The 27,369-nt window shown below is 57.2% G+C and overlaps 1 protein-coding gene across 3 annotated transcripts; it reads left to right on the top strand.

Annotated features, from left to right (window-relative positions):
- Window positions 1-58: 58 nt before the first annotated feature.
- Window positions 59-24,372, top strand: FCHO1 (FCH and mu domain containing endocytic adaptor 1). Of its 3 annotated transcripts, none has more exons than XM_039910341.1 (30): window positions 59-253; window positions 4,713-4,791; window positions 6,156-6,215; window positions 6,636-6,715; window positions 12,130-12,221; window positions 12,432-12,506; window positions 12,707-12,848; window positions 13,033-13,185; window positions 13,416-13,520; window positions 13,864-13,962; window positions 14,205-14,301; window positions 15,368-15,415; window positions 15,644-15,716; window positions 15,936-15,960; window positions 16,213-16,279; window positions 16,913-17,091; window positions 17,636-17,660; window positions 18,258-18,308; window positions 18,380-18,431; window positions 18,615-18,706; window positions 18,789-19,163; window positions 19,308-19,423; window positions 19,573-19,663; window positions 20,016-20,127; window positions 20,346-20,501; window positions 20,740-20,872; window positions 22,935-23,134; window positions 23,276-23,331; window positions 23,567-23,731; window positions 24,169-24,372. In XM_039910341.1, exons 4-30 carry the CDS (start codon window positions 6,686-6,688, stop codon window positions 24,345-24,347), a joined length of 2,988 nt encoding a protein of 995 aa, XP_039766275.1. In that variant the 5' UTR covers window positions 59-253; window positions 4,713-4,791; window positions 6,156-6,215; window positions 6,636-6,685; the 3' UTR covers window positions 24,348-24,372. The 3 variants fall into 3 exon arrangements, with proteins under 3 accessions (XP_039766275.1, XP_039766274.1, XP_028908028.1); XM_029052195.2 differs by lacking the exon at window positions 24,169-24,372 and adding an exon at window positions 23,977-24,158 and having other exon boundaries at window positions 60-253; window positions 16,192-16,279; XM_039910340.1 differs by lacking the exon at window positions 6,156-6,215 and having other exon boundaries at window positions 16,192-16,279.
- Window positions 24,373-27,369: the final 2,997 nt, after the last annotated feature.

Raw genomic sequence — 27,369 nt, 5'->3', positions numbered from 1 at the left:
GATGAGTAGGCGGGGCAACTCTCACCACTCTTCGCGGGCGGGGGTTGATCACTCCGCCTTCTGCCCGAACGCCGCCGCCACTACTGCTGCAGGGTGGAGGAGGGGCCCCCGGAGGGAGGGGGCGGCTGCCGCGCCGAGGCCAGTTCGGGTGTCAGTGTCCGCGGAGTTCGTGCAGCTCGGGAGCTGCAGGTGCTTGCACCGGCGGAGGGTCGGGGCTCCGACCGCCGGAGCCTCCGTGTTGCCGGGAGCCGAGGTGAGTGCATCCCCCGGGGTTGAGGGATCGGCTTCCCCCAACTCAGATCACCCCCACTAGGGAGCTCGGGGTGACTCTGCTGCAGCTCCCTCCTCCCAGCCCCGGCATTAACGTGCTGTACCCGGGTAGATCGCTCCCCACTGCCCCGGGGTTCGATTTTTTCCATCCTTCCCGTGTAAGCGTGTTACCCCCGCGTTCTACTTCCCCCTCGTAAGACGCGCACGCACAGCTACACATGGCTAGGGCAGAGAGAGGCCCTTCTGTCGGAGGGCCTCCCGCCGCCAACCCCCGCACCCTCTCCCCGGAGGAGGGTCGCCAGAGGAAGGAGTGGAGACGCTCCCTACCGTTCCTTTCCCCCTTTCCCCCCACCGGGGGTCCTATTTCCTCAGCTACATTTCGGGGGGCAGCCGTCCCCTCCCGTCCCCGAGGAGACAATGAGGTTGTTGGGGGGCGGGAAGGGACCTCGCCCTTCTCCTGCCCGGACCCCGTCTCCGGTCTCCTAGGACCAATCCCGCCCATTCTACAGTGTCCCCCAGCCCCCCGCCCCCAATTCTCCACCCCTTTCCCGCATCAAGGAGCTGGGATCTGCTTAGCCTCGTTGTCTGGCTGAGTGGGTTCCAGAGTAGCGGGGTACCATGGGTGAGGCCCAGCTGTGAGAAGCCTCAGCAATGGAGGATCACCGCCTCCCCCCCCCCCCCCCCCCCCGCATCTCCCCTTACAAAGCAATGAGGTTGGGTCAGGGGTAGGTACCACGTGGGTAGGGAGCTGAGGCAGCTGGTGGGTGAAGGAGATTGCTGGTTTTAGAGCCCCTCTTGCCACCTGAACCTGGTGCCGGCGCTGGGGGGCGGGGAGGAGGGAAGGGGGGTGGGGGTTAGTGCCCAGTGGAGCTGCGTCCAGACCAGGTGTGGGATCTGAGCCAGGCTAGGCTGCCTTCTGCTGTGGGGTGGAGAGTTGAGGTGGGGGCAGGGAATGGCGCCCCATCGCCCCAGCTCAGCTGGCACACTGTGCAACACAGATTCTCGGCTCCTGGGGCTGCTTGGAAAGGTTGTTTGTTGAGCATCTGCTGCAATGAATTGGAGGTGAAATGAGATCCCGCTTGTACCAGTGGCATTTACACCCAGCAGCTTCTAGGAGGAGAAAGGTGTTGTGTGTGTGATGGTTGGGGGTTCTTGGGCTCTGGGCATCTCTGCCTCTCCCTCCCATTCTTGGAGATGGATTTCTGTCATCAGAGGCTGAATGGGATTGCCCCCTCCTTTTAAAGGGAATCTGAGGGCCTGGGGGGAGGCCTGTGTCACTGCATTCCAGAGGGAGCCTGGGTTGGGCATTTCAGGGGGTGTAGATTATGTGTGTGTGTGTGTGTGTGTATGCGCGCGTGCGCGTGCCTGGCATGGATTATTCTCCACCTATCTCCTCCCCGAAACCACACACATCATGGGGGCGTTTGGATGTGTGTGTGTGTGTGTGTGTGTGCCTGTAGACAGAGAGATAGTGTAGGCTCCAGCCAGCCATGTATCTGGAGGAGGAAAATGGGCACCCCTGCCCTGAGGAGGGCAGACCCCAAGGAGGTGAGAGATCTTTATCCTGGGCTAGGTGCCCAAGTGATTGGCAGAGGCCCAGTCAAACAAGACTGTTCTGATCTCCACCCCCGAGACTGACTGAATCCCCATTCCCTCCCCACAATAGTTTCCCCAAAGATTCAGCCTCCAGAAGGGCCAAGACCGGAAAAGGGGGGTTAGGGTGCCGAACTGGCTTGGCAGTGCCTACTCCCCGCAGGCGTTTCCTGACCCACATACCTTGGATGGGGGCGGGCGGGCTGGCCTGGCGCCCTCAGCGGAGAGCAGGTTTTCCCTCCGAGTGGGGTTGTCTGTGTTAGTCCCGGTTTCTGGAAGGAGGGAGGAGGTGGAGGAGGCCCCGTGTGGGGCAATTCCCCTTCTGGCTGAGCCACTCATCGTCTCTCAGGGCCAACTGGAGACCTCTCAGGGACCTCCCAAGGGAATACAGGCACCTGGATCCTTTTAGCTCTGGAGAGGTCTCAGGGCCCTGGCTGGCTAACAGAGTATGGTGGGGGAGATGGAGGGGCCCAAGGACAGTCAGAACTCCTTGATTCTGGGTTCCTTTAAGCTCATTCTCTTCCCTTCTCCAGGCCTCAGTGTCCCCAGCTCTCCTGGAAATATCCTGCCCCTGCTGAGAGCAAGGGCCTTGGGGAAATTGTGGTGGGAAGGGACTCTGGCTGACTCCTTAGAACTTGGTCCAGAATGAAGTAGCCAGATTTTTCTCCCCTCTGCCAGAGCTCAGTTGGAGGTGGGTGGGAGCAGGTGTGGTCGCTGCCCAGCTTCCAGGCTGAGGCGACTCTGGACAGTGTTGCAAATGAGTGTAAAACCCGTTCTGGGCTCTCCATCACCCCAGCCTCCTTGCTGACTTTGTGTTGCCACACTTGTACCACTGAAAAGGCATGGCACCTGTCACAGTCAATCAATCAATGGTATTTATTGAGTGCTTACTGTATGCAGAGCACCATACTAAGTGCTTGGGAGAGGACAGTGTAAGAGTTGGTAGACATGTTTCTGCCCACGAGTTTACAGTCTAGAGGGTCACATTCTGTTTAAGGCCAGGTTCCTTGGGTATCCATCGGTTCCCAGATTCCTGCACTCCCTCTCTTCCCTCTCTTGGCCCCACCCCTCCCTCGCACCAGCTCTCTCTCCCCCCTCGGCCCCTGGGGGGTGGTTGGCGGTGTTGACTGTAAAGCAAGAGGAATGAGAGGCCTCCAGTTTGCCCCCAAACCCACCCGCTCATGCTGGGGTGCAGGCTGACCAGGGGGATTGCCCAGTGCCCATAGGGCGGCTGGTCTGAGCAGGACTCTCTGGCTTGGCCATGCCTGAGGGGCCATGGCTGTGCCCACTGTACCCTCTGACTACCTCGGAGAGACTCCTGCCTTTGTCTCCCTTCTCCCCATGTCTGGAGCCCAGGGGCTGAGGAGACATGACTATGGAGGGGAGCCAGGCCTATATTGGGGTTCAGCCCACCCCTCCCTATCCTCCAGTTTCTGGGTGTCCTCGAGAGGGTGGATGCCCTAACCTCTCTGCTTGCTAACCAGCTGGAGCAGTCGGCAGCTGAGGAGGAGGGTGGAGGAGGCCAGAGTGTCTAGGCTCAGGACAGGACGCCCTTTCGGAAAGAGGGAAGAGGTCATTGCCCTGGCCCCCCAGCCCCCTGGCCAGCAGCCTGGAGGGACTCCTCAGAGTTGAGGCTCCATCCGGCTGGCAGTAGTCCAGCTGCCCATCCTGAGGGTTGCCCTCTCTGCCTTTTCCTCATTCACTCTATATTAATTTCAAGTCTCCCAGCTGGCCTGGATCTTGGGGTTGAGATGGAGTTAGTCAGTTGTGCAGGGGCAGATATGGGGCCAGCTGAGGTATCTGGGATGCTCTCCTGGGCCGGGGGCTGGATGTCTGGATCTCAGCCCTGATCAGTTGGACTTGGGCAAACCACTGACTTCCTTCCTCCTCCCTCCGTCTGCCCGTCTTGCCTCAGTTTCCCCAGGGGATGGGGAAATTGGCACTGGTCACGGAGGCCCAGTCGTCCCAGGCCATGGAGACTCTTATGGATTGAGGTGGTTATGGGACGTACCGCAGCCGCTCGGCTTCCCTCCCTTGTCCTTCCTGCACGTGACCCCTCTCTCCCCGAGTTGTATAATGCAGGGCAACCCAGCCTGTCAAGAAACCAACCCCTCCCTTTCCTGATCTCAGGGATCCTGAGGCCAAAGTCAGGGCAATGTGAGAAAGTCCCTATCTCTGTTTTGCTGAATGAGATCCTGTCTGACCCAATCTGGCTTGGTTTTGTTGCCTTGCCCTCTCCAGATCCCTTTGGCCGGGCCTCCTGTTCCCAAGATCACATGGCTCTTCCTTCCCTGGGTCCTCTAGGGTATCATCTCCAGGGAGGGGATAATGGGCTTAGGCAGCAGGGTTTTGGGTTAGATACAAGGAAGAACTTCCCAAAGGAGCGACTGGTTGGCGCCCAAGATGAGTGACTCGCGGAAGCTGAGGGGTCGTCTGCTCTAAAAGTTCTCCTTGCTATACTGCCCGCTCCAGCCAAACCGTCACCGCTTCATCCACCTCAAATTTCTCACCTGCCTTTTGACCTCTGCCATGCCAGCCTGGAGGAGGGGGTGGACCGAATCACCTCAGGGAGCCCTTTAAGGCTCTCCTGGCAGAGCTGCTCTTCTAATGATTTGGAATCCTTTTGAGGGGCAGAGAACTGCCCAACTGGTGGGTCCCGAGTATGCACTTCTGCTGGGGAAGAGGGGCGGTGTGGGGGAGGGGGATGCCAGAGGGGGGAACCTCCGGCCCCTGAGGCCTCCTTCCTGCCCTGAGGCACCCAGGTGTGGATGGTGTGGGCCTCCACAACAGAAGCTTCTTGTTCAGAGGAAGTGACTGACTCCTCACCCCCCGGCCTATCTCTGTTTCAGTCTCTCCTCTGGGCCCGCTTCCCTGCTGCCCCTGGAAGGCAGAGATGTGAGAATGACCTCAGGAGGACGCCAGGCCTGGGTGAGTTCCAATAGCCACAAAGGCCCCTTTTCCCCCGGGTCCTCTCGGAAGGGCCCGGAAGGGCTCGGAGAGGGCTGGGGGCTGCCTCCCCCCTCCCTGCCCCTGGCCACGGCCCTGGACGCTAGGAGCTGGGGCGCTAGGAGCTGGGGCGCTCTGCCAGGACAGGAACTGAGCAACCGCCACTACCGACTGCCGCTCAGCACATCTCCGCCCACCCCGGGGTTTTGAGAGCAAAAGCAAAACAGCGTCTTCTCTTCCTGTTTTCAGGGCGGCTGAAGGTGGTGGGGGGCGGGGGAGAAGGATGGAGGGCTAGGGAGGGAGGAGAGACCGGCGAGGGAGGGAGATGAATGGGGATGGGCAGGGCAGCAGGAAAGTGGGGGGGAGGTGAAGAGGAATCAGCATCTGGGAGGCCAAAAGGGGAGGCCCGGGAAGCGAGCTGGTTTCTCAGCTGATCCGTGGGGTGCCTGGAGGGAGACCTCTGGAGGAGAGTGAAAGGTGGGAGCTGTGAGGAGTGGAGGGGACTTGAGGAATGGAGGGGACCCTTGGAGGGGAGGCAAGGCCAGTCAGCCAGCCCGGCGAACAAGTTCCAGCCCAGTTCCCTGGGATGGAGTGGACGACCATGACCTCAAGATTTTGCTCGACAAACTTACCCTGGGGGAGCAAGCCAAGGCCTATATTCCCCAGTCCCGCTGCTGTGAGGCTGGGAAATGCCAATTACCTCTTGTGTTTGTGGATTCTCAGGCCTTGGCAGCCTTCCCTGCCTTGGATCCTGGAGACAACCTACGTGGCCAGGGAGAGGGTGGGGCATGCCCCCCTCCCATAAAAATAAAGAGGTTGAATTAAAGATGCGTCCCCAGCTGCCAGAGAGCCAGGCAGGGGCCTCTGGGCCCATTCATTATGAATCAACTCCCCAGCCACATCTCCAGTGACAGCAGCACGGGGGCTGGATGGTTGGGGGGGAGGAGGGACTTTGCCAAGAACACCTAATCCTCTGCCCACTCCGGCACCCCAGCAGAGGTCAACCCCCTCTTCGCCCTCACTCCTCCTTCCCCCTCCCTCCCCCCAACCCCCACCTTCGGTCAGGTCATGGGAGGCATTGAGATGGAAATCGCTTTTCAGCTCCCCGTCTTGATTGGGTCCTGCAGTCCATATGGATCGGGACTGACTGCGTGTCTGTCTGACTTGTTTTTCCAATCAGACTAGGAGCTCCCAAGGACAGGGACCAGATCCCTTCTTTACCAATGACCCTCAGCATCTGAGTCGAGGGGCTCAGATCAGACCTGTGACTTGAATTTTGGGGCCGGGCGGCAGAGGATTCAGTCCTGTTGTGGCCCCTAAAATTTATCTGACATCTCTATTCCCAGGAGTCCCAAAGAAGGTCAATTTTAAGACCTCAAGCCTCTACCCCGTGCTCTCAAGAGAAGGTAGGGAAGGGAGGTGTTGGACCCTGGGGGTGGGAAAGGATTCAGAATGGGCTGGTTCAGGAGTCAAGTTCAACCCTGCCCAGTTCAGTTGGAGCTCTTGGAGGAGACTCTCTAATGACCACTGAAATTCTGTCAGTTGGTGAGTCTGTCTTGAGGGTCCCCCGGCGCCCTCCCCCCACCTCCAGTGGAGAGAACACCCCTTCCTTTGGGCTCTGACTTGGACTTGGGCTTAGCCCATTGCCACCTGGGTTGAGCCACGGGTGAGGGGGGTGGAGAAAAAATATTTGGTTCCACATTGGACCGTCCTCCACCTCCTGAAGGGCTGGGGAGGGGAGAGAAGGAAAGAGGGAGTTCGGGGCAAGCAGGAGGAGTCAAGATTGGGCCCAAGTTGTAGGGCTGACTCTCCTCTCTTCTCTCTAGAGCAGTGAGCAGAAACAGGTAGCTGCGTGAGGGTCCTGCCTGTCGCCTCCATGATGTCCTATTTCGGAGAGCACTTTTGGGTGAGCCAGAGAAAACTGCTTTTCATCGTGGTCGGGGGCTTGCTGTTTCCCTTTGGATTTGGTCGAGATGAACTCTGATTTCGGAAGAGGGGGATCAGGGCCAAAGAGGAGGGAGGGCCGTGACCTTAGGGTGGGTGGAATCCCTGGGAAACAGAGGCCAGAGCCCGGTATGACTGCTTTTCTGTCCACGGCGGCCGCCTCCTCCTCCTCTCCCCGTCCCCCACACCCCCGGAACCCTCTGTACTGCTGTTAATTAATGACTTCCCTGGGTACGACCTTGGTGGCATCTGTGTTTGCAGTGAAAGACTCAGAGGAGGGGTGCTGGGGCCCAGGAAGGTGCCTTATGCTTGGGGCTTTGGGTGTGGGCACGGAGCAGGGAATTAAAGATTGTCCCCATTCAGGAGAGATGGCCAGGGGTTTCTGCCTTTTGCAGTTTTGACCTTCCTTTCCCTGTGTGTGTTCCAGCTGCATTGGGGGTTTCCAGCCTTTCTCATTCCATTCCCTGGGAGAGTTGGGGAGTTTTGCCGCGCCCCCCCCGCCCGCCCCTCTCCTTCCATTGACCCAGAGCAGTGCTGTGGAGGGTGGGGGTTGGGGGGGGGCAGGCGATTATGATCTTATTGCTCTGGGCATGGTGGGGGCAGATGGGAGGAGTGCCAAGTGCCCAGTGGTGGGAGTGGTGACAGTCCTTTAATAATAATTACGATACTTGTTAACTGCTTCCTTTGTGCCAAGCACTGTACTGAGCGCTGGGGTAGATACAAGAAAATTAGGTTGGACACAGTTCCTGTCTCACAAGGGGCTCACATTCCAAGTAGGGGGTAGGATTTAATCCCCATTTTACAGATGAGGAAACTGAAGCACAGCGAAGTGACTTGCCCAAGGTCCCACAGCAGACAAGTGGCAAAACTGGGATTAGAACTAGGTCCTCTGACTCCCAAGCCTGGGTTCTTTCCACTAGCCAACCCCTGGGAATGGGAGAGGGGTTTTTTTGCTGCAGAGTGGCATGGCCTAGTGAAAAGACCCCAGGACTTGGAGTCAGGAGACCCGGGTTCTAATGCCAGCACCTCCATTTGCCGGCTGGGTGACCTTGGACAAGTCACGTAGCTTCTCTAGTGATAATAATTGTGGTATTTGTTAGCGGCTATGTGACCTTGGACACTAAAGTTCTCTGGTCCTCAGTTTCCTCATCTGTTCTCAGTCAATCAGTCAGTTGTATTTATTGAGTGCTTACTGTGTGCAGAGCACTGTACTGTACTGAGCTTGGGAGAGTACAGTATAACAATGTAACACGCATTCCCTGCCCACAACTAGCTCACAATCTAGCAGGGGAGACAAACGTTAATATAAATAAATTACAGATATGTACATAAATGCTGTTGGGTTGGGCGGGGGGATGAATGTAGGGAGCACGTTGGGGCGATGTGGAAGAGAGAGTGAGAAGAGGAAAGGAGGGCTTAGTCAGGGAAGGCCTCTTGGAGGAGATGTGCCTTCAGTAAGCCTTTGAACTGGGACGGCGGGAGAGTCATTGTCGGATATGAGGGAGGGTGTTCCAGGCCAGAGGCGAGAGGTCAGCGGCAAGATAGATGAGATCGAGGTACAGTGAGAAGGTTGGCATTAGAGGAGCGAAGTGTATGGGCTGGGTTGTAGTAGGAGAGGAGCGAGGTGAGGTAGGAGGCAAGGGGATTGAGCCCCAAGTGGGGCAGGGACTGGTGGCATTGCATTTGCCCTAGTGCTTAATATAATTCTTGGCAAATAGTAAAAGCTTAATAAATTCTACAATTTTTATTATTACCATTATTATTCTAGTCCTAAGGATAGGGAGGGGTAGGGAGTGTAGAGATTCTGGGTGTGGTGCTCCTTGGAATCAACTAAATCCATTCAGTCACTCAATCGTATTTATTGAGTGCTTACTGTGTGCAAAGCAGTGTACTTGGGAGAGTACAATATAACAGTCTCTCCCATGTTGTCAACTTCAGCCCTAGGGGTGGCCTTAATTGGGCAGGTGCCAGTTGACCAGGGTACCCATGTCTGCAGTGGACGGGGAAAGGGACAATGTGTTATCCTGAGTTGGTTCAGCTCCTAACCCTAGGGTTGTATCCCAAGCCCTGGTTATCCCTGCGTACCCCACCTCCTGCTTCCTCCGCCGGCTTGTCTGGGAGATCTGTACCTTCAGGACCACCTCCTTCCATCCCGGCTCCCCCCTACTGCTGGCTCTCCTGCTGCTGCTCCCAGCTCTAAATGAAATTGCTATGCAGGAGGAAGAAGCAAGTTGCTAGGCAATGATCACCCATGGCAACAGGGCCTGCTGGGAAAGGCGGCAAGGCTGAGGCGGTGACAGCTCTTCTCCTGGTTGCTTCTTCCCTGTTGCCACTTACTTGCAGGGGGAGGAGGGGCTCTCCTTTCTTAAAGGGGCCGCATCTCCAGGCCTCTTACCCGCCTCCCCCCTCCCGCCCCCCAACAACTTCCCCGCGGGTGTAGGTCCAGGCGGCTGGCAGGGGAGGAAGTGGGACTCACGATGGCATGAGTCATCTGCGCCTGTCTCTCCCCCCACCCTTCCTGACCCCTCTCCACCGCTCCCAGACAAAGCTGGGCCCCAGGGATATGGAAGCGGAGGGGCGTAGAGGCTTTGGAGAGTGGTCTCCATGCTGTGCTCTTCAGGGGTCAGATAAACTCCTTCCATGATGTAAACCTCAACTTCAGCCCTTGGGAATGGCCCAACCGTGGGGATGTGCCAGCTGGCATTTCTCCCTTCCCTGAGCCCGTACTCTTTGACCCAGGGACCCTTGGGTCAGCAGCCCGGTTTATGCCCACTCTCCCGTCTTCTTGCCGTGACTCTGCCTTTCTGCCTCGCACCCTCTGGCCCCCAGAAGTGAAAAGTAAACGATGGTTCATGGAGATGCTGGCTCCCCCTTGGCAGGGTGCCATTCTTGGCACCTTTTGGCGGGGACAGCAGGTCCCCGGTGCTGCCTGGGTCTGAGTGGCACAGCTGAGAATCCTGGGGCCCAGGCATCCCCCCACACAGCGAGATGGGTGCTGGGGTGGGGGGCCGGGTGTGTCACGGGATGCTGCCCCTTCCCAGCCCAGGGATTTGCGGTGGTCTGACTGGTCCCCGCGGGTGCTACTGGGCTGGGGGGACTTGGCTTCAACTGGGTGCCAAGAAGAAAGAGGTTTTGTGTGATGTGCCAGGCGGCGAGCTGGGAGCTGGAGCCGCGGCAGGGATGTGAGTGGGCTCTGTTCTGGCAGGTGGCCGCTGGCAGCTCACACCCCCATTTCTCCCCCCCCCCCCCCCCGGACCCATTCCCCATCAGGCACCCTCTCTCCCCACTGCCAGCTCTTGGGCCCCTACCCCTGCCACCCCCTGGGCATGGGGGTGTCCAACTCCACCCCCTGTCCCATTGGGGATAGCATCTGCAGGAGCCAGAGCTGGGGAGATTCCGAAGGTGGCACCTGGGTATCAGAAGTCCTGGCTTAATAGTAATTATGGTATTTGTTAGGTGCTTACTATGTGCCAAGCACTGTACTAAGCACTGAGGTGGATACAAATAAATTGGGTTGGACAGAGTCCCTGTCCCATGTGGGACTCACAATCTCAGTCCCCATTTCAGAGATGAGGTAACTGAGGCACAGGGAAGCAAAGTGACTTGCCCAAGGTCATACAGCAGACAAGTGGCAGAGCTGGGTTTAGGAGCAATGAGCTTCTGACACCCAGGCCCGTGCTCTATCACTATGCCATGCTGATTCTGCATGGCCTACAACCACTCCGCAACCAGGAGAGAAGCAGCGGGCCTACTGGAAAGAGCACAGCCCTGGGAGTCAGAGGACCTGGGTTCTAATGCTGGCTCTGCCACTTGTCTGCTGTGGGATCTTGAGCAAGTCAGTGACCTTCTGTGCCTCAGTTACCTCATCTGTAAAATGAGGGTTAAGATTTTGAGCCCCATGTGGGACACTGATTGTGTCCAACCTGAATACGTTGTATCTGTCCCAGTGTTTAAATACATTTCCTGGCACATAGTAAGTGCTTAATAAATACCATTGAAAGAAAAATAAGCAAACAAAAAGGCAGACCAAGGTCAATCCTAGCTCTCGTATTTATTGAATACCTTTGTGCCAAGCACTGTGCTAAACTCTGGAGTAGACACAAGAGAATCCAATCAGACCAAGTCCCTGTCCCACTCAAGAACCGCCTAGGAGGGAGGGAGACCGGGGATCCGATCCCCATTTTACAGATGAGGAAATTGAGGCCCAGAGAGGTCAAGTGACTTGCCCTAGGTCACACAGCAGGTTTGTGGTGGAGCTGTGATGAGAACCCAGATCTCATGGCTCCCAGTCATGCTCTCTCACCTCCCTCTGCCCTCTCAGCTTTATTCTGCCTGACCCTGTCCTTCGTTCCCATCCCCCCGCCCCCACAGACAAACCACTCAACTCTGGGTCCTTGTAATCCTTGCTGTCTCATTGGTGTGCTGTGTAGTAGCAGCAGCATTTATTGAGCACCCACTTGGTGCGATGCACTGTTCTAGGTGCTTGGGAAATACAGAATTACCCAGCGACATGTTCCCCGCTTACAAGGAGTTTAACAGGGAAGAACAATATAAAAATATTTACAACTGGAGCAGTCAAAATGAATCATTGAAATGATTCAAAATGAATCTGGGGCAGGGTACAAGTAAGTGTTTTTGTGGTATTTGTTAAGCACTTACTATGTTTCAAACATTATTCGAAGCACTGGGATAGGTACAAGTTAATTAGGTCGGACATGGTCCCTCTCTGGGCCTCAAGTTCTTTCCTTGGAAACAGGCCAGGAGATGGGGGGCGGTTGGGGGGTGGGAGGGAGTTGGAAGCAATGTAACCTAGTGGAAAGAACTGGGAGTCGAAGGAATTGGGTTCTCATCCCAGCTCCGCCCCTTGCCTGCTGTGTGACCTTGGACAAGTCACTTGACTTCTCTGGGCCTCAGCTCCCTCGCCTGCAGCTCCATCCCTGTTTTCTGTCCCGCTAGGGCTGGGAACCCCATGTGGGACAGGGAATGTGTCCACCTTGATTGATGATCTTGTATCTACCCAGCACTCAGTGTTAGCACTTAACAAATAATATCAATCAGGGCAGTCACAGTCCCTGTCCCACAAGACCATTTTAATGGCAGGTTGAGCGCCCGTTTGTAATCGTGTCGTTAGAGCCGGCAGCAGGAGAGAGAGAGAGCACAGCGTGGTCTAGTGGATAGAGCCCAGGTCTGGGAGTCAGGGGACCTGGGTTCTAATCCCGACCTTGCCACTTTACTGCTGTGAGATCCGATGATCCTAATAGGTTGCAGGAAGGCCCATGGCTGACCGCGGGGCCCCAGAGGGGTAAAAAGCTCTGATTCCCCTCACCGGGCTCCTTCCTCAGCATATCCTCTTCACCTCCCCATCCCCACCCGTAGGGCGAGAAGAACCTCGGCTTTGATGTGCTCTACCACAGCATGAAGCACGGGCAGCTGGCCACCAAGGAGTTGGCGGACTTCATCCGAGAGAGGTGCCCTTTCCGTCCCAGGACCCCAGGGCTGTCGGCAACCCCTCTGCCCTGGCATCCCCCGGTGCTCGTGCCCATCCCCTTCTACCTCTTGGGCCTGGCCTAAAGATGCCTTCTTGGTCTCTCCCTCCCCGGCCCCCTCCCTAGCCCCCCTATCCCCAACACATACTGCAGCATGCCCTGCCCCACGCCCACTCCTGGCCATTTCAACAGGGCGACGATCGAGGAGACGTATGCCAAATCGATGGCGAAGCTCTCCAAGATGGCCAGCAACGGGACCCCGCTTGGGTGAGCCCATCCCTCTGGGCTGAGGATCACCCTGAGGTGTGGGGGGGAGTACATCAGAGGAGGTGGGGCCATAGGGTGCAGCAAGAGCTGCTGAACCCATGTGGACCAGCAGAGAACAAAGCGGGAACGTGGTGGCACTTGGTTCCCGGAGGTGGTGGTTGGGGCGGGGGGTGGGTGTGACGTAGCCCTGACTCCTCCAGGACCTTCGCCCCACTCTGGGAAGTGTTCCGGATCTCCTCTGACAAACTGGCCCTGTGCCACATGGAGCTGACCAAGAAGCTGTACGATCTCATCAAGGAGGTGTTGCGCTATGGGGAGGAGCAGGGCAAAGCCCACAAGAAGGTGCCTCCGGTGGGGGGCGGGGGCGGGGCACTGCGGGAGACGGTCGGGGAGGGAGGTTGTCCTCGGCACTGGGGGCGGTGGCCCGGGCTGGAGCCACAGCCCCAGGATTGGCACCGGGGTCCGTGGGGGAGAAATGCCGGCCCTGCCGCCGTGCCTGATGCCCCCGGGGATCTCCCCTGGCTAGTCCAAGGAGGAGGCTGCGGGCACTCTGGAAGCGGTGCAGATCTTGCATGGCGTCTCCCAGCTGCTGCCCAAGTCCCGGGAGAATTACCACAGCAAGTGTGTGGAGTTTGAGCGGCTGAAACGGGAAGCCACCAGCCAGAAGGAGATCGACAAGGTGAGCGGAGGCTGGGGAGGTGCCCAGAGGATTCTGAGGGCCTCCGGCGCCCCAGTTGAAGTGAACCCCAGCCTCCGGATGGTGCCGCAAGTGGCCCGTGGGCTCGGGCCGGGGCTTAGGGGTTGCCCTTGGTGGTCCCGAGGTGTTGGCACTACAGGGAGTTGGCAGGGGGCACTAAGGTCCGCCCCCCGCCTCCTCCCTCCACACCCACCCTGTACCCCTCCTGCCAGGCGGAGATAAAGACCAAAAAGGCGGCGGAGACACTGAGGCGCTCGGTGGAGAAGTTCAACGCAGCCAGGGCTGATTTTGAACAGAAGATGATGGACTCTGCCCTGGTATTCACAGGCAGTGCCCAGGGCGGGCATGGGCCCAGCACCCAGGAAGGGGAGCAAGGGACCAAGGGGCATCTCACGGGGCGGCAGGAGATCGACTCTCTGTCTCTCTCTGCCTCTGTCTCTCCCTGTGGGGCCATTGGTGTATTGTCCAGTGATGGGTGTTGGGCAGAGAGCTTCTCTCAGTGCTTGCCAACCTTAGTCTATGGGGGCATGGGGAGGGGCCAGCCTCCTCTTCCTCTGCCTCTTCCTCTGCCTCCTCTTCCTGCCCCCCTTCCTTCCCCTCCTCTCACCCTTGCACATCCCCTGGAGCATTAAGCATTAATTGTTTCCCGTTCTCGGGCAGCGTTTCCAGGGCATTGAGGAGTCTCACTTGCGGCACCTGAAGAGCCTCATCAGCTCTTACTCGCACTCGGTGGAGGATACCCATGTCCAGATCGGGCAGGTGAGATGGGGCAGAGGCCAGCCGAGGGCCCACCCCCCCAGGGCTGAGCTTCGGCGTGGCTGCAAGCCGACCGTCATCAGAGGGGAAGGGGGGCTGGGACGGCGGGTGGGGGTGTGGGGTTGAGGTGGAGGAAAGACCCTGTGGGGTTTTCCCCCATCCCCACCCAGCCTGTGGGGTGGCTGGGCCTGGCTGAGTTCCCTGAACAGATTGTTTCCTCCTCCCTTCACCGCCCACCCCCTCAGGTCCATGAAGAATTCAAGCAGAACGTGGAGAACATCAGCGTGGAGATGCTGGTGAAGAAATTTGCCGAGAACAAGGGCACAGGCCGGGAAAAGCCAGGTGAGAGTGTTGCACTCCCCCGATTTCCCATGGGGCTTGTTCTGGGACCAGGTGCCCGCCTGGCATGCGATCCAGGTGGACCTGGCATCCCTGCTCTCGCCTGACATTCAGGGGAGGGTTGGCTTGGAAGTTTTTACACTTTCTCCATGCCAAGCACTGTGCTAAGCGCTGGAGTAGTTACGGTTCAAACTGATCAGACACAGGCTTTGTCCCACATGGCACTCATAATCTAAGGTGGAGGGAGGACAGGTATCTTATCCCAGCATGGCTTAGTGGAAAGAGCCCAGGCCTAGGAGTCAGAGAATTAGTTTGGCGGAGGTGAGGAGGGAGGGCATTCCAGGACCGCGGGAGGACGTGGCCCAGGGGTCGACGGCGGGATAGGCAAGAACGGGGGACAGTGAGGAGGTGGGCGGCAGAGGAGCGGAGCGTGCGGGCTGGGCAGTAGAAAGAGAGAAGGGAGGAGAGGTAGGAAGGGGCAAGGTGATGGAGAGCCTTAAAGCCTAGAGTGAGAAGTTTTTGTTTTGTGCAGAGGTTGATAGGCAACCCCTGGAGGTTTTTAAGAAGGGGAGTGACATGCCCAGAGCGTTTCTGCAGGAAGATGAGCCGGGCAGCAGAGTGAAGAATAGACTAGAGCAGGGAGAGGAGGAAGGGAGATCAGAGAGAAGGCTGACACAATAATCCAGCCTGAATCTACCCCAGCACTTAGTACAGTGCTTGACACACAGTAAGCACTTAACAAATAACACTATTGTTAGTATTATTATTTGATAAATGAGGAAAATGAGAAAATAAATACCACTGATTGTTGTATAGTACCATCCCAAGCACTTAGTATGGTGCTGTGCACGCAGTAAGTGCTCAATACATACCATTGATTGATCTATTGACTTACCCAAGGTCACACAGAAGGCCAGTGGCAGAGCTGGGATTCGAATCACTCAGTCCCGGGCTCTTTCCACCAAGCCACACTATTGCCTGACCTGCAGTAGAGGGCACTAGTGTCTGCCTGGCCTGGTTCGAAGGCTAGCTCGGGTTGATCCCATCCACCTCTTCCTTCTCCCCACAGGTGTCTTGGACTTTGAGGAGTACAGCAGCACCATGGCTGTGCAGGAAGGCAAGTACGTCTGAGTGCCTATAAAGCCTGGGCAGTGCCGTGCCCACCCGACAAGGGGGCAGCACCGCCCGAGGCCGTGGCTGGCCCTCCAGGGCCCTTGGAAGCAAATTTAATGCCCCGTGGGCTTTGCAGAGAGCTCAAGGTGGGGCGGCTGGGAGCTGCCTGACTCTGCCTTCCCATCCATCCTCCCACCTGAGCTCAGGGCCACTTTCTCCCGCCTCCCAGCAGGTGTGAAACGGACCCGCAGCAAACCCTTCCGCATCCCCGGGCTGAGCAGGCGGGAGCGGGAGCGGAGCTCTGTGTAAGTCTCCTCATGCCCCCGGACCTCCTGCCGTCTCTCCACCTCCATCCCATCCCAACTCTTCTCCCCGCAGCCGTGTCCCCCTTTCACCCCTACCTCCACCTCGGTGCCATTCCGACCCCCTGTTCGTTCTCTCCTGGCTGGAGATCGAGCTCCCCTCTGATCGTTTCTCTGTCTCGGTTTCTCTTTGGGCCTCCCTCCACTCCGCCCCCACCCCAGGGACTCTCCGGATGCAGAGTCATTGGTGAGTGCCCACGGCCCCTGGAGACCCATCATCATGCCCTCGTCCACTCCCCTCCTGCCCCAGGACTCGGGCATGCATTTGGGAGATGGGGGAGCACTCGGCCCAAGGGTCCCTCCTAGGAACCCGGACCCTGTGCCATGATGCTTCGCTCCTCCTGCTCACACTGGCCCGGTGGGTGTCTGTGGGTGGGGGTGGAGGCGTCCCCAGATCTTCTCCCCGCCTCTTCTCCAGTTCTCGCTCCCTCTCCACCAGACCTGCCCAGTGGTGGATGAAGAAGGCTTCACGGTCCGGCCGGACATCAACCAAAACAACCAAAACAATATCCTTCCACTCGCCCTAATAATAATAATGATGATAATCGTGGTGTTTGTTAAGCGCTTATTGTATGACCAACACCGTACTAAGTGCTGGGATAGATAGAAGATAATCAGATCAGACACAGTCCCTGTCCCACATGGGGCTCGCAATCTAAATAGGAGGAACAACGGCATGGCCTAGTGGCTAGAGCACTGGCCTGGGAGTCAGAAGAACCTGGGTTTTAATGCCGCCTCTGCCACCTGTCTGCTGGGTGGCCTTGGGAAAGTCACTTTAACTTCTCTGCGCCTCAGTTCCCTCATCCGTAAAGTGGGGATTGACTGTGAGCCCCATGTGTGTCCAGCGCTTAGTACAGTGCCTGACAAAGTAAGAACTTAACAAATACCATAAAGAAAACCACAAACAAGAACAAAAAGCCAACAGGTAGTGAATCGCCTGGGGACTGGGCAGCACTGGTCTGGGTTAGCGTTGGCCCGGCCAACGGCGCCCTCTTGTGGTGTCGTACGGGAACGATGGGGCGAGGCTCCTCCTCGGGGAGTGTACCGTTCCTGCCACCCAGTGGCGGGATGAGGGAATGGCAGGTGTGCTTGGGTAAGGTAGCCGAAAATGGCATGAGGCTCCCTTGACCGTGGAGCACCTGAGCCCGAGAACCACTTCTGCTCGTCCAGCGACTCGGACTTCGACGATGATGAACCACGCAAGTTCTCCATCCAGATCAAGCCCGTGCAGCCGCGGGATGAGAGCTGTGATCCCGAAGCGGCTGTGGCACAGCTCAAAGCCACTGTGGGCAACCTGGTCCTGCCACCCGGCACTGGGGTGAGCCCAGTCTTCTGTTCAGAGATGGGGAGGGCGGGGGTGGCTTGGGAGCGTTGGGCATCCGAGGTCAGTGGTTCAGGGAGGAAGGGGTCAGTGGGGCTAGGGGTTCATTCATTCAGTCATTCAACAGTATTTACTGAGCGCTTACTATGTGTCGAGCAGTGCACTGAGCGCTTGGAATGTACAATCGGGCAACAGATAGAGACAATCCCTGTCCAATGACGGGCTCACAGTCTAAACGGGGGAGACGGCAAAGCAAAACAGAGCAAACCAAAAGACAACATCAAGATAAATGGAATCAAGGAGATATTCACCACATTAAAAAAATAAATAGGGTAATAAATAATATCAAATGAGCACAGTGCTGAGGGGAAGGGGGAAGAGCAGAGGATGGGGGGGATCAGAAGTCAGGAGGATTAGGTCAGGTCAGGGGTGTTGGGTGGGACTGAGTGATTGGGACCGGGGGCCTCTCCCTGCCCTCAGATCACTGGACCAACCCAGGGTGGCCTTGCTTATGGATTTATGTTCTGTATTTGGTCTGCAGGGCACCGTGAAGCGCCACTCCTCCCGTAAGTGCCAACCGGGCCTGTTGGCAGCGCTGAGGATGTGGCCCCAGGGAGGGAACCCGCTGAACAAGTCTAGGCAGTGGGGCTGCCTGGGCGAATCCTGGCCTGGAGGGCATGGACACCCATCCTCCTTAGGGAGGAGGCTTTTGCTCACCCCCCTCCTCCTAATCAATCCATCAATCCCCTTCACCCTTCCCTTTCCTCTCAAGCAATCGATCAGTGTCTTTCTCCCTTCTCCTACATTCCTTCTCCTCCCCTTTTCTCTCTTCCTCCTCTCCTTTCCTCCTTTTCCTCCTTCCCTCCTCCCCTCTTTCCCAGCAGCATCTGCCTCCTGTTCAGGGCTTCGTCTCAGGAGTGGGCACCTTCCCATCCCTAGGCAAGGCAGGGGCCCCCACCTCAGAGCTCCCATCACACCCTCCTCTCACCTCCAGCTCCCCCATCCCTGCCTGCCCAAGTGCATAATCCTCTCTTGGATGGAGGTGCCCGGTGCCCTGGTGTTGGGGGCAGAGCAGGGAGGAAGCTGGAGCTGGGACCATTGGCTTGGCCCCAGGGGGTCCTCAGCCGGGGACTTTGTTTTTTTCCCCCCGACCCACCTCCCAGGTCACCTGTCGGCCCCAAATCCTGTGACAGGGGAGTCAGAAGTGAGCAGAGGTGAGTGGCGGTGGGGCAGAGGGAGAGGGGAGTAGGGTGGCGAGTGCCTGAGCCCTTGGAATTTCTCACAGGAGACGTGTCAGGGAAGCTGCAGAGACCCCTCTCCGCCTCAAGAGCTGGCAGGTGTGTGTGTGTGGGCCCGTGGACATGGCCCCACAGAGGTGTGCTGGGACACCCTGGACCCCTTGCCCCAAGCCAGGGGCTCAGGTGTGGGTCTTTGCCCCACCGTGGGCTCTGCCCCCTCTGGCAGCACGGGACCTGCCTTGGGCCCGCCCCCCCACCGCCCCAACCCATGCCTCTCTCCAGCTGTGCCGGGAAGTCCCGAGGAGATGTGCAACTTGCCAAAGCATTGTTTGGTCCACCCCTGGAGGCTGCCTTTGAGCTAGAAGATTTTCCAGGTGCTGAGACTGGGGGTGGGCAGGGGCTGGGGAGCCCCATCCCCAGGCCCTCCCCGCCCTGACGCCCCCATCATCTCCACAGGCTCCAGGAGTTTCGGCCAGGCCTCTAGCCCGTCACCTTTCTCTTCGTCCTCCCCTGAGAATGTGGAGGACTCGGGCCTGGACTCCCCTTCCCGCCCGGCCCTTGGCCCCTCCCCTGATTCGTGGGCCCCCCGCCCTGGCACGCCCCAGACCCCACCTGGTCTCCAGGTCCTCCCAGAGGAGGAACAGCCGGTCCAGCGGGGTGAGGAGTCGCTGGGTGGGCGGCCCGCCCGGCCCCACCAAGCTGGCTCTCTCCAAGAGGACCGCTCAGCCTGGACATCTCTGGATGGGCCCCAGGGGGCAGAGCCTGAGGTGGGCGGCTCTTCCCTTTCAGCCCCCTGGGCCAGTGGGACTTCTGTGCCCCGGGCTGGTGAAGGTGAGTCAGCCTTGCAGGGACAGAGGCCCCCCCGCCCTGCACTTGGGATGGGGGAAGGAAGGGTCCGGGGGCGGTGGGGCCATCTTGGGGAGAGTTTAGAAGTGACCCTACCCCATGCCCCATTGGGGCCTTTCCCCACCCCAGATTTGGTGCCCGCTCTGCCCGACCCAGCAAGCAGGGAGGGGCTGGCAGCGCCACCCCGGAGAGCCCGTGCCAAGAGGCCCCTGGCCAGCGCTCTCACCCGGAGCCACGGGGACCTGGTAGGAATGGCCTGGGGTCTGGAGGAGGGTGGGATGGTTGAGGAGGGAGTCGGGGGAGGCAGTGGCCCACAGAGCCCAAGGGGAGCCTGGCGGCTGGAGATGGACCGGGCCCAAGATCTCAGGCTGCTCTCCTCTTTTTCTGCATCCAGTCTCGCTCCCTCAGCCCCTCCCTTCTGGGCTCCTCGGCCCCCAGTGGGCTCAGCGATCGGAGTTTCTACATGTCTGCACAGACGGGACTGGGTATGTGGCAGAAGGGGAGCCTGCAAGGACCGCGTCTCTTCCTTCTCTTGGGTGTCCCCAAGTGCCTAGTTCCGGGCTGTGCACCCGGCAGGTGTCAGCGTGACAGTGATGGGGGAGATGAGGCTGAGGACACCGCCTGTCCTGGGACTGTTGTGAGGCAGAGCACACATGGGTCAAGGGTCCAGGTAGTTTTCCCAGGGGATGGGAGAGTGGGGAGGGTAACACCGGTTGGCTGGGTCTCTCCCTTTTCAGGCCTTAGGTGAGCAGCTTGGGCCCATCTTGCAATAAGGCTGCATTATCCATCAGAAGCTGCCAGCCGGGCTAATTCTGGCTCTTCCCTCCCTCTCCCCAGGAATCTCCCGGGGCCCCAGCCCCGTGGTCCTGGGGTCCCAGGATGCTCTACCTGTGGCCACGGCCTTCACGGAGTATGTTCATGCCTACTTCCGGGGTCGGGACACCCACAGGTATGGGGAGAGGTGGAGGGGCATGGCAAGACCCTCCCCACTCCCCAGTCCCGTCTTGATCTACCTCGCCAACTGAATGCTCCCCAGGACATTTCCTCCTCCCTCCAACCTGGCCCATTCACACATCCCTCCCTTGGTATAGAGGGAGGGCGGGTGTCACGGGGGGAGGGGTAAACGGCGGTCGGACCTCCTCTGAGCTCTGGGCCCCCTTTCTCCAGCTGCCTGGCCAAGGTGACGGGGGAGTTGACGATGTCCTTCCCAGCGGGAATCGTGCGGGTGTTGAGCGGGAACCCCCCACCCCCTGTGCTCAGCTTCCGCCTGGTCCACACGGGGCCAGTGGAACAGTTCCAGCCTGTTGCCGACCTGCTCTTCAGGTGGGTCGGCAGGGACACCCCCCCCCCCCCCGCCCCGCTACCTTGGCCTCCTGGCCTCTCTCCCCAGTCCCCCACTGTGCCCCTTAGCATGCCTGCTTGGAAGGGTGGAGACACAAAGGGGCCCATTGGGTGGCCCGGGGCTGGAAGGAGATAGTGTGGGATTCCTACTCTTCCCCCTCCCCCTCCCAGCACCCCTGCCCCCTGCTCAAGGTCTCTCCTTCCCCCAACCCCACCCCAGTGATCCCTCCCAGACCGATCCAATGGCCAAGGACTTCTGGCTCAACATGGCTACGCTGACAGGGCATCTGCAGCGCCAGGCAGAGCAGAGCCCTGCGGCCTCCTACTACAACGTGGTCTTGCTTAGGTATCAGGTAAGGCCCTGCAGAGGTGCTCAGGGTAGGCATTGCTTGGCCTGTTCTCAGCACCCCACTGGGTGCAGCGCTTTGGGTTAGGGGCTGAAAAATGAGATACGGTACCTGTCCTCCAGGGACTGACAGTCTAGGGGAGACAAGACACACACTACACACAGTCTGCACACTGAGCTTGGACACTTAAGGGAAGAGGGACAAAAGGAAGAGGAGCTGGTAGTCTGGAGGAGATGGAAGACACCCATGCACATTTATGCGCACACACACGAGACTGGGTGTTGGGAAGGGACAGAGAAAAAAGACATGGAGAGAAACGGGATGGATGGACAACACACACACCCTGGACTAGGCACTGGCAAGAGGGATAGGAGGAAACAAATCGCTGCTCTAAAGGTGTCTTCAATCGATAAATCAATAGTATTTGAGTGCCTGCTTTGTGCAGAGCACTGCATTAAGTGCTTGAGAGAGTAGAGTACAATAGTTAGAAGACAGGATCTCTACTCTAAAGGAGCTTACAATCTAGCGGGGAAAGTTATTCTGTAAAATAGCTTACAGAACGAAGAGAAAGGGAGAATGGGTATGTAGGCGAGTGTGTCACTGGGTCTGTGAGTCACCATGTTTAGAAGTGCTCTATGCTCTACTGATTGCGGGACACGACCTAGTAGAAGAAAAATTGGTAAGGAAGGCCTCCTGCAGGAGTTGGGATTTCAGAAGGGCTTTGAAGATGGGGCGAGCAGTGGTCTGCCAGATATGAGCCATGAGCCATGAGCCAGTCAGGGCTCATGAGTTCGAATCCCAGCTCTGCCACTTGTCGGCTGTGTGACTGTGGGCAAGTCACTTAACTTCTCTGTGCCTCAGTTCCCTCATCTGTAAAATGGGGATGAAGACTGTGAGCCCCATGTGGGACAACCTGATTCCCCTATGTCTACCCCAGCGCTTAGAACAGTGCTCGGCACATAGTAAGCGCTTAACAAATACCAACATTATTATTATTATTATATGAACTGGGATGGCGATGAGATAAAGCAGTGTGGCCTAGTAGAAAGAGCACAGGCCTGGGAATCAGAGGACCTGGGTTCTAATCCTGACTCTACCGCTGCTGTGTGAACTTGGACAAGTCACGTCACTTCTCTGTGTTTCAGTTACCTCACCTATAAAATGGGGATTAAGACCGTGAGTCCAGTGTGGGACATGGACTGTGTCCAACCTGATTATCTTGTATCTACCTCAGACCTTAGTTCAGTGCCTGGCACGTAGTTAAGCGCTTAAATACCATTTAAAAAAAAAGTGGGGAGTTGTGTTCAGAACGATGTTTTAGAAAAATGGTCTGGGCAGCAGAGTGAAGTAAGTGCTGGAGAGGGGAGAGGCAGGGAGGTCAGGGAGGAGACTGCAGTAGTCAAGGTGGGATGTGATAAGTGCTTGGAGTAGCATAGTAGGAGTTTGGATGGAGGTGGAGGAGCAGATCCAGAAATTGTTATGGAGGAAAGAAATGATGGGATTTAATTACAGTCCAAATCTGAGTGGAGAGAGATCACTGAGTCAAGAAAGGCGCCACATTTGCCCTCAGAGATGAGGGAAGGTGGTGGTGGTGTCTACAGTGGTGGGAAAGTCAGGTGGAGGAGAGGATGTGGGAGGGTGGATGACATTCATTCATTTGTATTTATTGAGCGCTTACTATGTGCAGAGCACTGTACTAAGCCCTTGGAAAGTACAGTTCGGCAACAGATAGAGACAATCCCTACCCAACAACGGGTTCACAGTCTAGAAGGGGGAGACAGACAACAAAACAAAACAAATAAACAGGCATCAATACCATCAGAATAGGTAAATAGAATCATAGATATATACACGAGTGCAGAGGGACTACTGAAGGCCTGGGGTAAATCTAGGAAGACTTCCTGGAGGCAGTGGAAGGGGTGGGAAATGGGGTAGGAAGATGGCAATGTCTGAGCTGGAGAGGAGAGCTCGTTGGGGTGGGTCGTGGGGGCCAGAGGGAAGTAGTTGGAGGCAGTAGAAAAACCTCTGCTGCCCTGCTTTCCTGTCTTCCTCCCCTCCCCCTCTGCAGTTCTCCCGCCCAGGGGCCGGCGCCACGCCGCTCCAGCTGTCTGCCTGCTGGGAGTGCGGGCCAGCCCTGACCCAGGTCTCGGTAGAATACAGCTACTGCCCGGGCACTGCACCCTTGCCCGCTCCCCTCACCAATGTCCAGGTCCTGCTACCCGTCGAGGAGCCAGTCACCAACGTCAGGCTGCAGCCCGCCGCCAGCTGGTAAGAGCCTTGGGGCCTGGCACATGGGCACTTGACAGGCCTGAGTAGGGGAGGGGAGGGTTTTCTGGCAGCAAGTGCCTGGCATCTCCCTGCTTTTTCAGGGGGGAAGGGGGCTCAACCTCGGTGTGTCTGTGCCCATAGGAACCTGGAAGAGAAGAGGTTGCTGTGGCGGCTGCCAGATATCTCTGAGGCTGGGGGTAAGGATGCCAGTCCCGTGAGAGGGCTATGCTGGGGCTGGGCTGGGCAGCGGATTCTGGTGCCAGTTGGCATCGGGCCCATCTCCCAGGACAGCAGACTTTTCACAGGGCAGGCGAGGGGATTCCCTGTGCTTCAGGGTGGCCTTCTGGCCATGCAAAGGAGGGTGGCAGGGTGTGGTGGGATGGAAGTCGGTTGTAAACTGGCATCACTCTCCTCCCTCGCCCCAACCCCCAGGCTCCGGCCGCCTTTCTGCCAGCTGGGAACCCCTATACGGGCCAAGTACTCCCAGCCCAGTGGCCGCCCAGTTCACCAGCGAGGGCAGCACACTGTCGGGGGTGGACGTGGAGCTGGTGGGCAGCGGCTACCGCATGTCTCTGGTGAAGAAGAGGTTTGCCACAGGTACCCACCACCCTGGGGTAGGGAGGTCGGGGAAGGGGGGAGGGGCACAGCAGCGGCCAGAGGAGCCCAGCTTGGCCAGCAGCTTCCCCCACTCTTGGCCTCAGTTGCTGAGCCGTCACCCGCCGGTGAGGTGGGCAAGCCCCGCCCCTTGGTGCTGGGCCCATTGCTGCCCTGGAAAAGCTCCCACCCCAGCACCCAGCCACTTGCATCTGCCCCCCATTCCTCCGCCCCCCGTTTCTCTACAGGGATTTACCTGGCCGGCTGCTGACCTGACCCCGGCCCCGGCCCCGGCCCCTCTTCTCTCTGGATTTTTGATTTTGCACTTTGGCTCTGGGTTTGGTTTTTTTAAATAAACGGGCACCGAGAAGAGACCCCTCCCCCACACTTCTTCCTTCCCCCCACCCCATCCCTGCCACCCCCTCCCCTGCTGCTGGTAGGCGAGGAAACAGGATGCCTGAGGAGAGAGAGGGAACCAGTCAGTGGGACTCCTTTCTTCCTGGCTGCACTGAGATGCTCTCAGCCCCCACCCCCACCCTCACCCCCACCCCTACCCAGAACTGCCCCCTTCCTGGCCCCTGGAGGCTGCTTCCAGCCCTTGGTGTTTTATGCTCTTTGAATAAACACTTTATTTTCTAATAAAACTCTTTCTGGTGGGACGTGGAATGATGGTGATGAGGGGAAGTGGGGAGTAAAAAGGGTGGAGGTTGGTGCAGTCAGTTTTCCCTCAGTCCACGGGGCCCCAGTACTTCTCTGCTCCATCAGTATCATTTGTGGACCAGGTGATATCAAAGGGCAAGATCATGAACAATGAACTTCTAGAATGTAATCAGTCTCTTAGCATCGAAGTCCTGTTCACCTTAACCCAGCTGCCCTGGCTGGCACATGTGAAGTGAATGAGTAACAGCAAGAGACCCAAACAGCTTCTCTATGGAGAGCTGAACTTGGGAAGTGAGGAAGGGCAGAGCAAACCTTTCAGCTGCAACCCAGCTGAAAACTAGGAGTCAATTGCTGTGAAGGAAGTTGCCTGCTTTCAAGCAAGGGATGGCCCTTTTTGGAGCAAAAGCTTCGTGAGGAATAAGACAAGCAGAAGCGAAAACAGCGGTAGGTATTGCAAACATTGAGCGTGACAGCATGACAACACAACAAGGGGCCGCCTTTGTGTTCACAATAGGGCTGGGGCTGTGGATCCATCGGCCTTTTCAGTCACACGAGTGAATTTCAATCAGTGGAATCCTCTTCAAATACTATATACTTCAATCAATCAGTGTGGCTTAGCGGAAAGAGCACGGGCTTGAGAGTCAGAGGATGTGGGTTCTAATCCCGGCTCTGCCACTTGTCTGCTGTGTGACCTTGGGTAAGCCACTTAACTTCTCTATGCCTCAGTTCCCTCATCTGTAAAATGGAGATTAACTGAGCCCCACGTGGGACAACCTGTTTCCTTGTATCTACCCCCAGCACTTAGAACATGCTTGGCCGAGAGTAAGTGCTTTTCAAATATCATTATTATTGAGCAGTTACTGTATGCAGAGCACTATACTAAATGCTTGGGAGAGTATAATACAACAGAGGTGGTAGACCCATTCCCTGCCCACAATGACCTTATAGTCTACAGGGGAAGACAGACATTAATATAAACAAATAAGTAGAGGAGAAGAGAAAGAGGAGGAGGAGAAGAGGAAATGAGGGCTTAGTCGGGTAAGGCCTCTTGGAGATGTGCTTTTAATAAGGCCTTGAAGATGGGGAGAGTGATTGTCTCTCGGATATGAAGAGGGAGGGCGTTCCAGGCCAGAGGCAGGATGTGGGTGAAGGGTCGGTGATGAGATAGATGAGATGGAGGTACAGTGAGTACATTGGCATTAGAGGAGTGAAGCATGCGGGCTGGGTTGTAGGAGAGTAGCGAGGTGAGGTAGGAGGGCACAAGGTGATTGAGCAGCTGATGGCAGGATGTGTCTGTTTTTTGCAGAGGCTGATGGGCAACCACTGGGGGTTCTTGAGGAGTGGGGAAATATGATAATAATTTTGGTATTTGTTAAGCCCTTACTACTTGTCAGGCAGTCTACTTAGCACTGGGGTAGATACAAGGTAATTGGCTGGACTCAGTCCCTGTCCCACATTGGGCTGACAGTCTTAATCCCCATTTTATATGTTATATTGTACTCTTGCAAGTGCTAAGTACAATGCTTTGCATACAGTAAGAGCTCAGTAAATATGACTGACTGAATGAATTAATACATGAGAACTGAGAAGTGAAGTGACTTCCCCAAGGTCACATAGCAGACAAGTGGCAGAGCTGGGACTGTGTGCTGAACAGTTTTGTAGAAAAATGATCCATGCAGCAGAGTGAAGGTACTACTACTTCTCTGCAGTGTACTTGGAGAATACTTGGGCCTGGAGGGACTTTGAGCAGTGATCAAATCCACCCTCCTGCCTCAGGCCAGCACTACATTCAAGCCAGGTTCTGAATAAAGGCTGCCAAAAATTTGCCTCCAAAGAAGGCAACACACCATTTCTCCAGCTAAAGCATTCCACCATCTCCCGACTCTGGCCAGTAGGAAGTTCTGCATGAAACCTACTCTCAATACCTCCGGCTGCAGTTTCAACCCCGTTCCCTCTGATCCTGTGCTCAGTGCACACAGAGAACAGCTGCTTCCCACTGCTCCTGTGCTTATAACAATATAACAGAGTTGGTAGATACATTCCAGGCCCACAGTGAGGTTGCAGTGCCTTCAGGGAGCTGAAGACTGCCTTGTTTGTTTCCCCTTCTTCCCTCCATCTCTGTGCCGCCACCACCCCAGTCTGGGGGACCCTGGCCATGCTACCCCTTGGGTGAAACTTCCAGCCCTCTGCTCCACTCCTTTGGGGGCAGCCCCTCCCTTCTGGAGCCAGGATGGGGGACAATTTGAGCTCATTCTCCTCTTCCCCCACCCTGCCAATTAGGGCCCCTCCTTTATCCCCATCCCTTTCCCTGTGCCCCCTCCGCAGCTTCTACCTTTGCTCTTGGCCACACTTGTTATAAGCACCACGTCACCTCCCTGGGGCCATACATGGGTCGTCTCCTCCCTGGGATCATGGGTCGTTTGAGGGTGATAGGAAATGTCAGAAACTGCCATGGGGTAAGCTGAAACCAGGTCACCCTGGGCACAAGCAGTATTCCCAGGTCATCCTAAAGCAGAGAATGACCTTGTGTTTGGAGATTTGAGGGAAGGGAGAAGGGAGTGAAAGGTACAAGGTGGGGAGTGCAGCCTCCTCCACCACTTCTCCTCTGGTCCTCTTGGTGCAGCAGGGCCAGCCCTGAGTGGCTCCCTTCACCCTGCTCTCTTGCCTCACCCCTCACTCCAACGTGTTTCCCTCACAGAACCACACAAGCGCCATGGCTGCAGTAGCTATGAAGCCACCCTTATTATGAAGCCAACTGAGGCTTAGCTTCCACTCTGGATGCAGGGACTATGTCCCCCCCTCCCCCCAACCCCCCACCTTTTACACTACCAGGACCTCAACTCACTGTTGCACAAAACTCGAGCTCCCACCCAGGCTGTAGGCACTCCAGCCCCAGTTTGCAGAGTGAGGACCCCTGCCCTGTTCATACTCTGAAAACCTCAGCACGGGCCCAGTGCCCTCTGCTGCCCCACCACCCATCA

This window comes from Ornithorhynchus anatinus, chromosome X1, assembly GCF_004115215.2.
Source record: "Ornithorhynchus anatinus isolate Pmale09 chromosome X1, mOrnAna1.pri.v4, whole genome shotgun sequence".
In the NCBI taxonomy this organism is placed as follows: domain Eukaryota; kingdom Metazoa; phylum Chordata; class Mammalia; order Monotremata; family Ornithorhynchidae; genus Ornithorhynchus; species Ornithorhynchus anatinus.
Note: the sequence above shows the minus strand (reverse complement) of the source record. Positions and strands in the feature narration are given on the sequence as shown.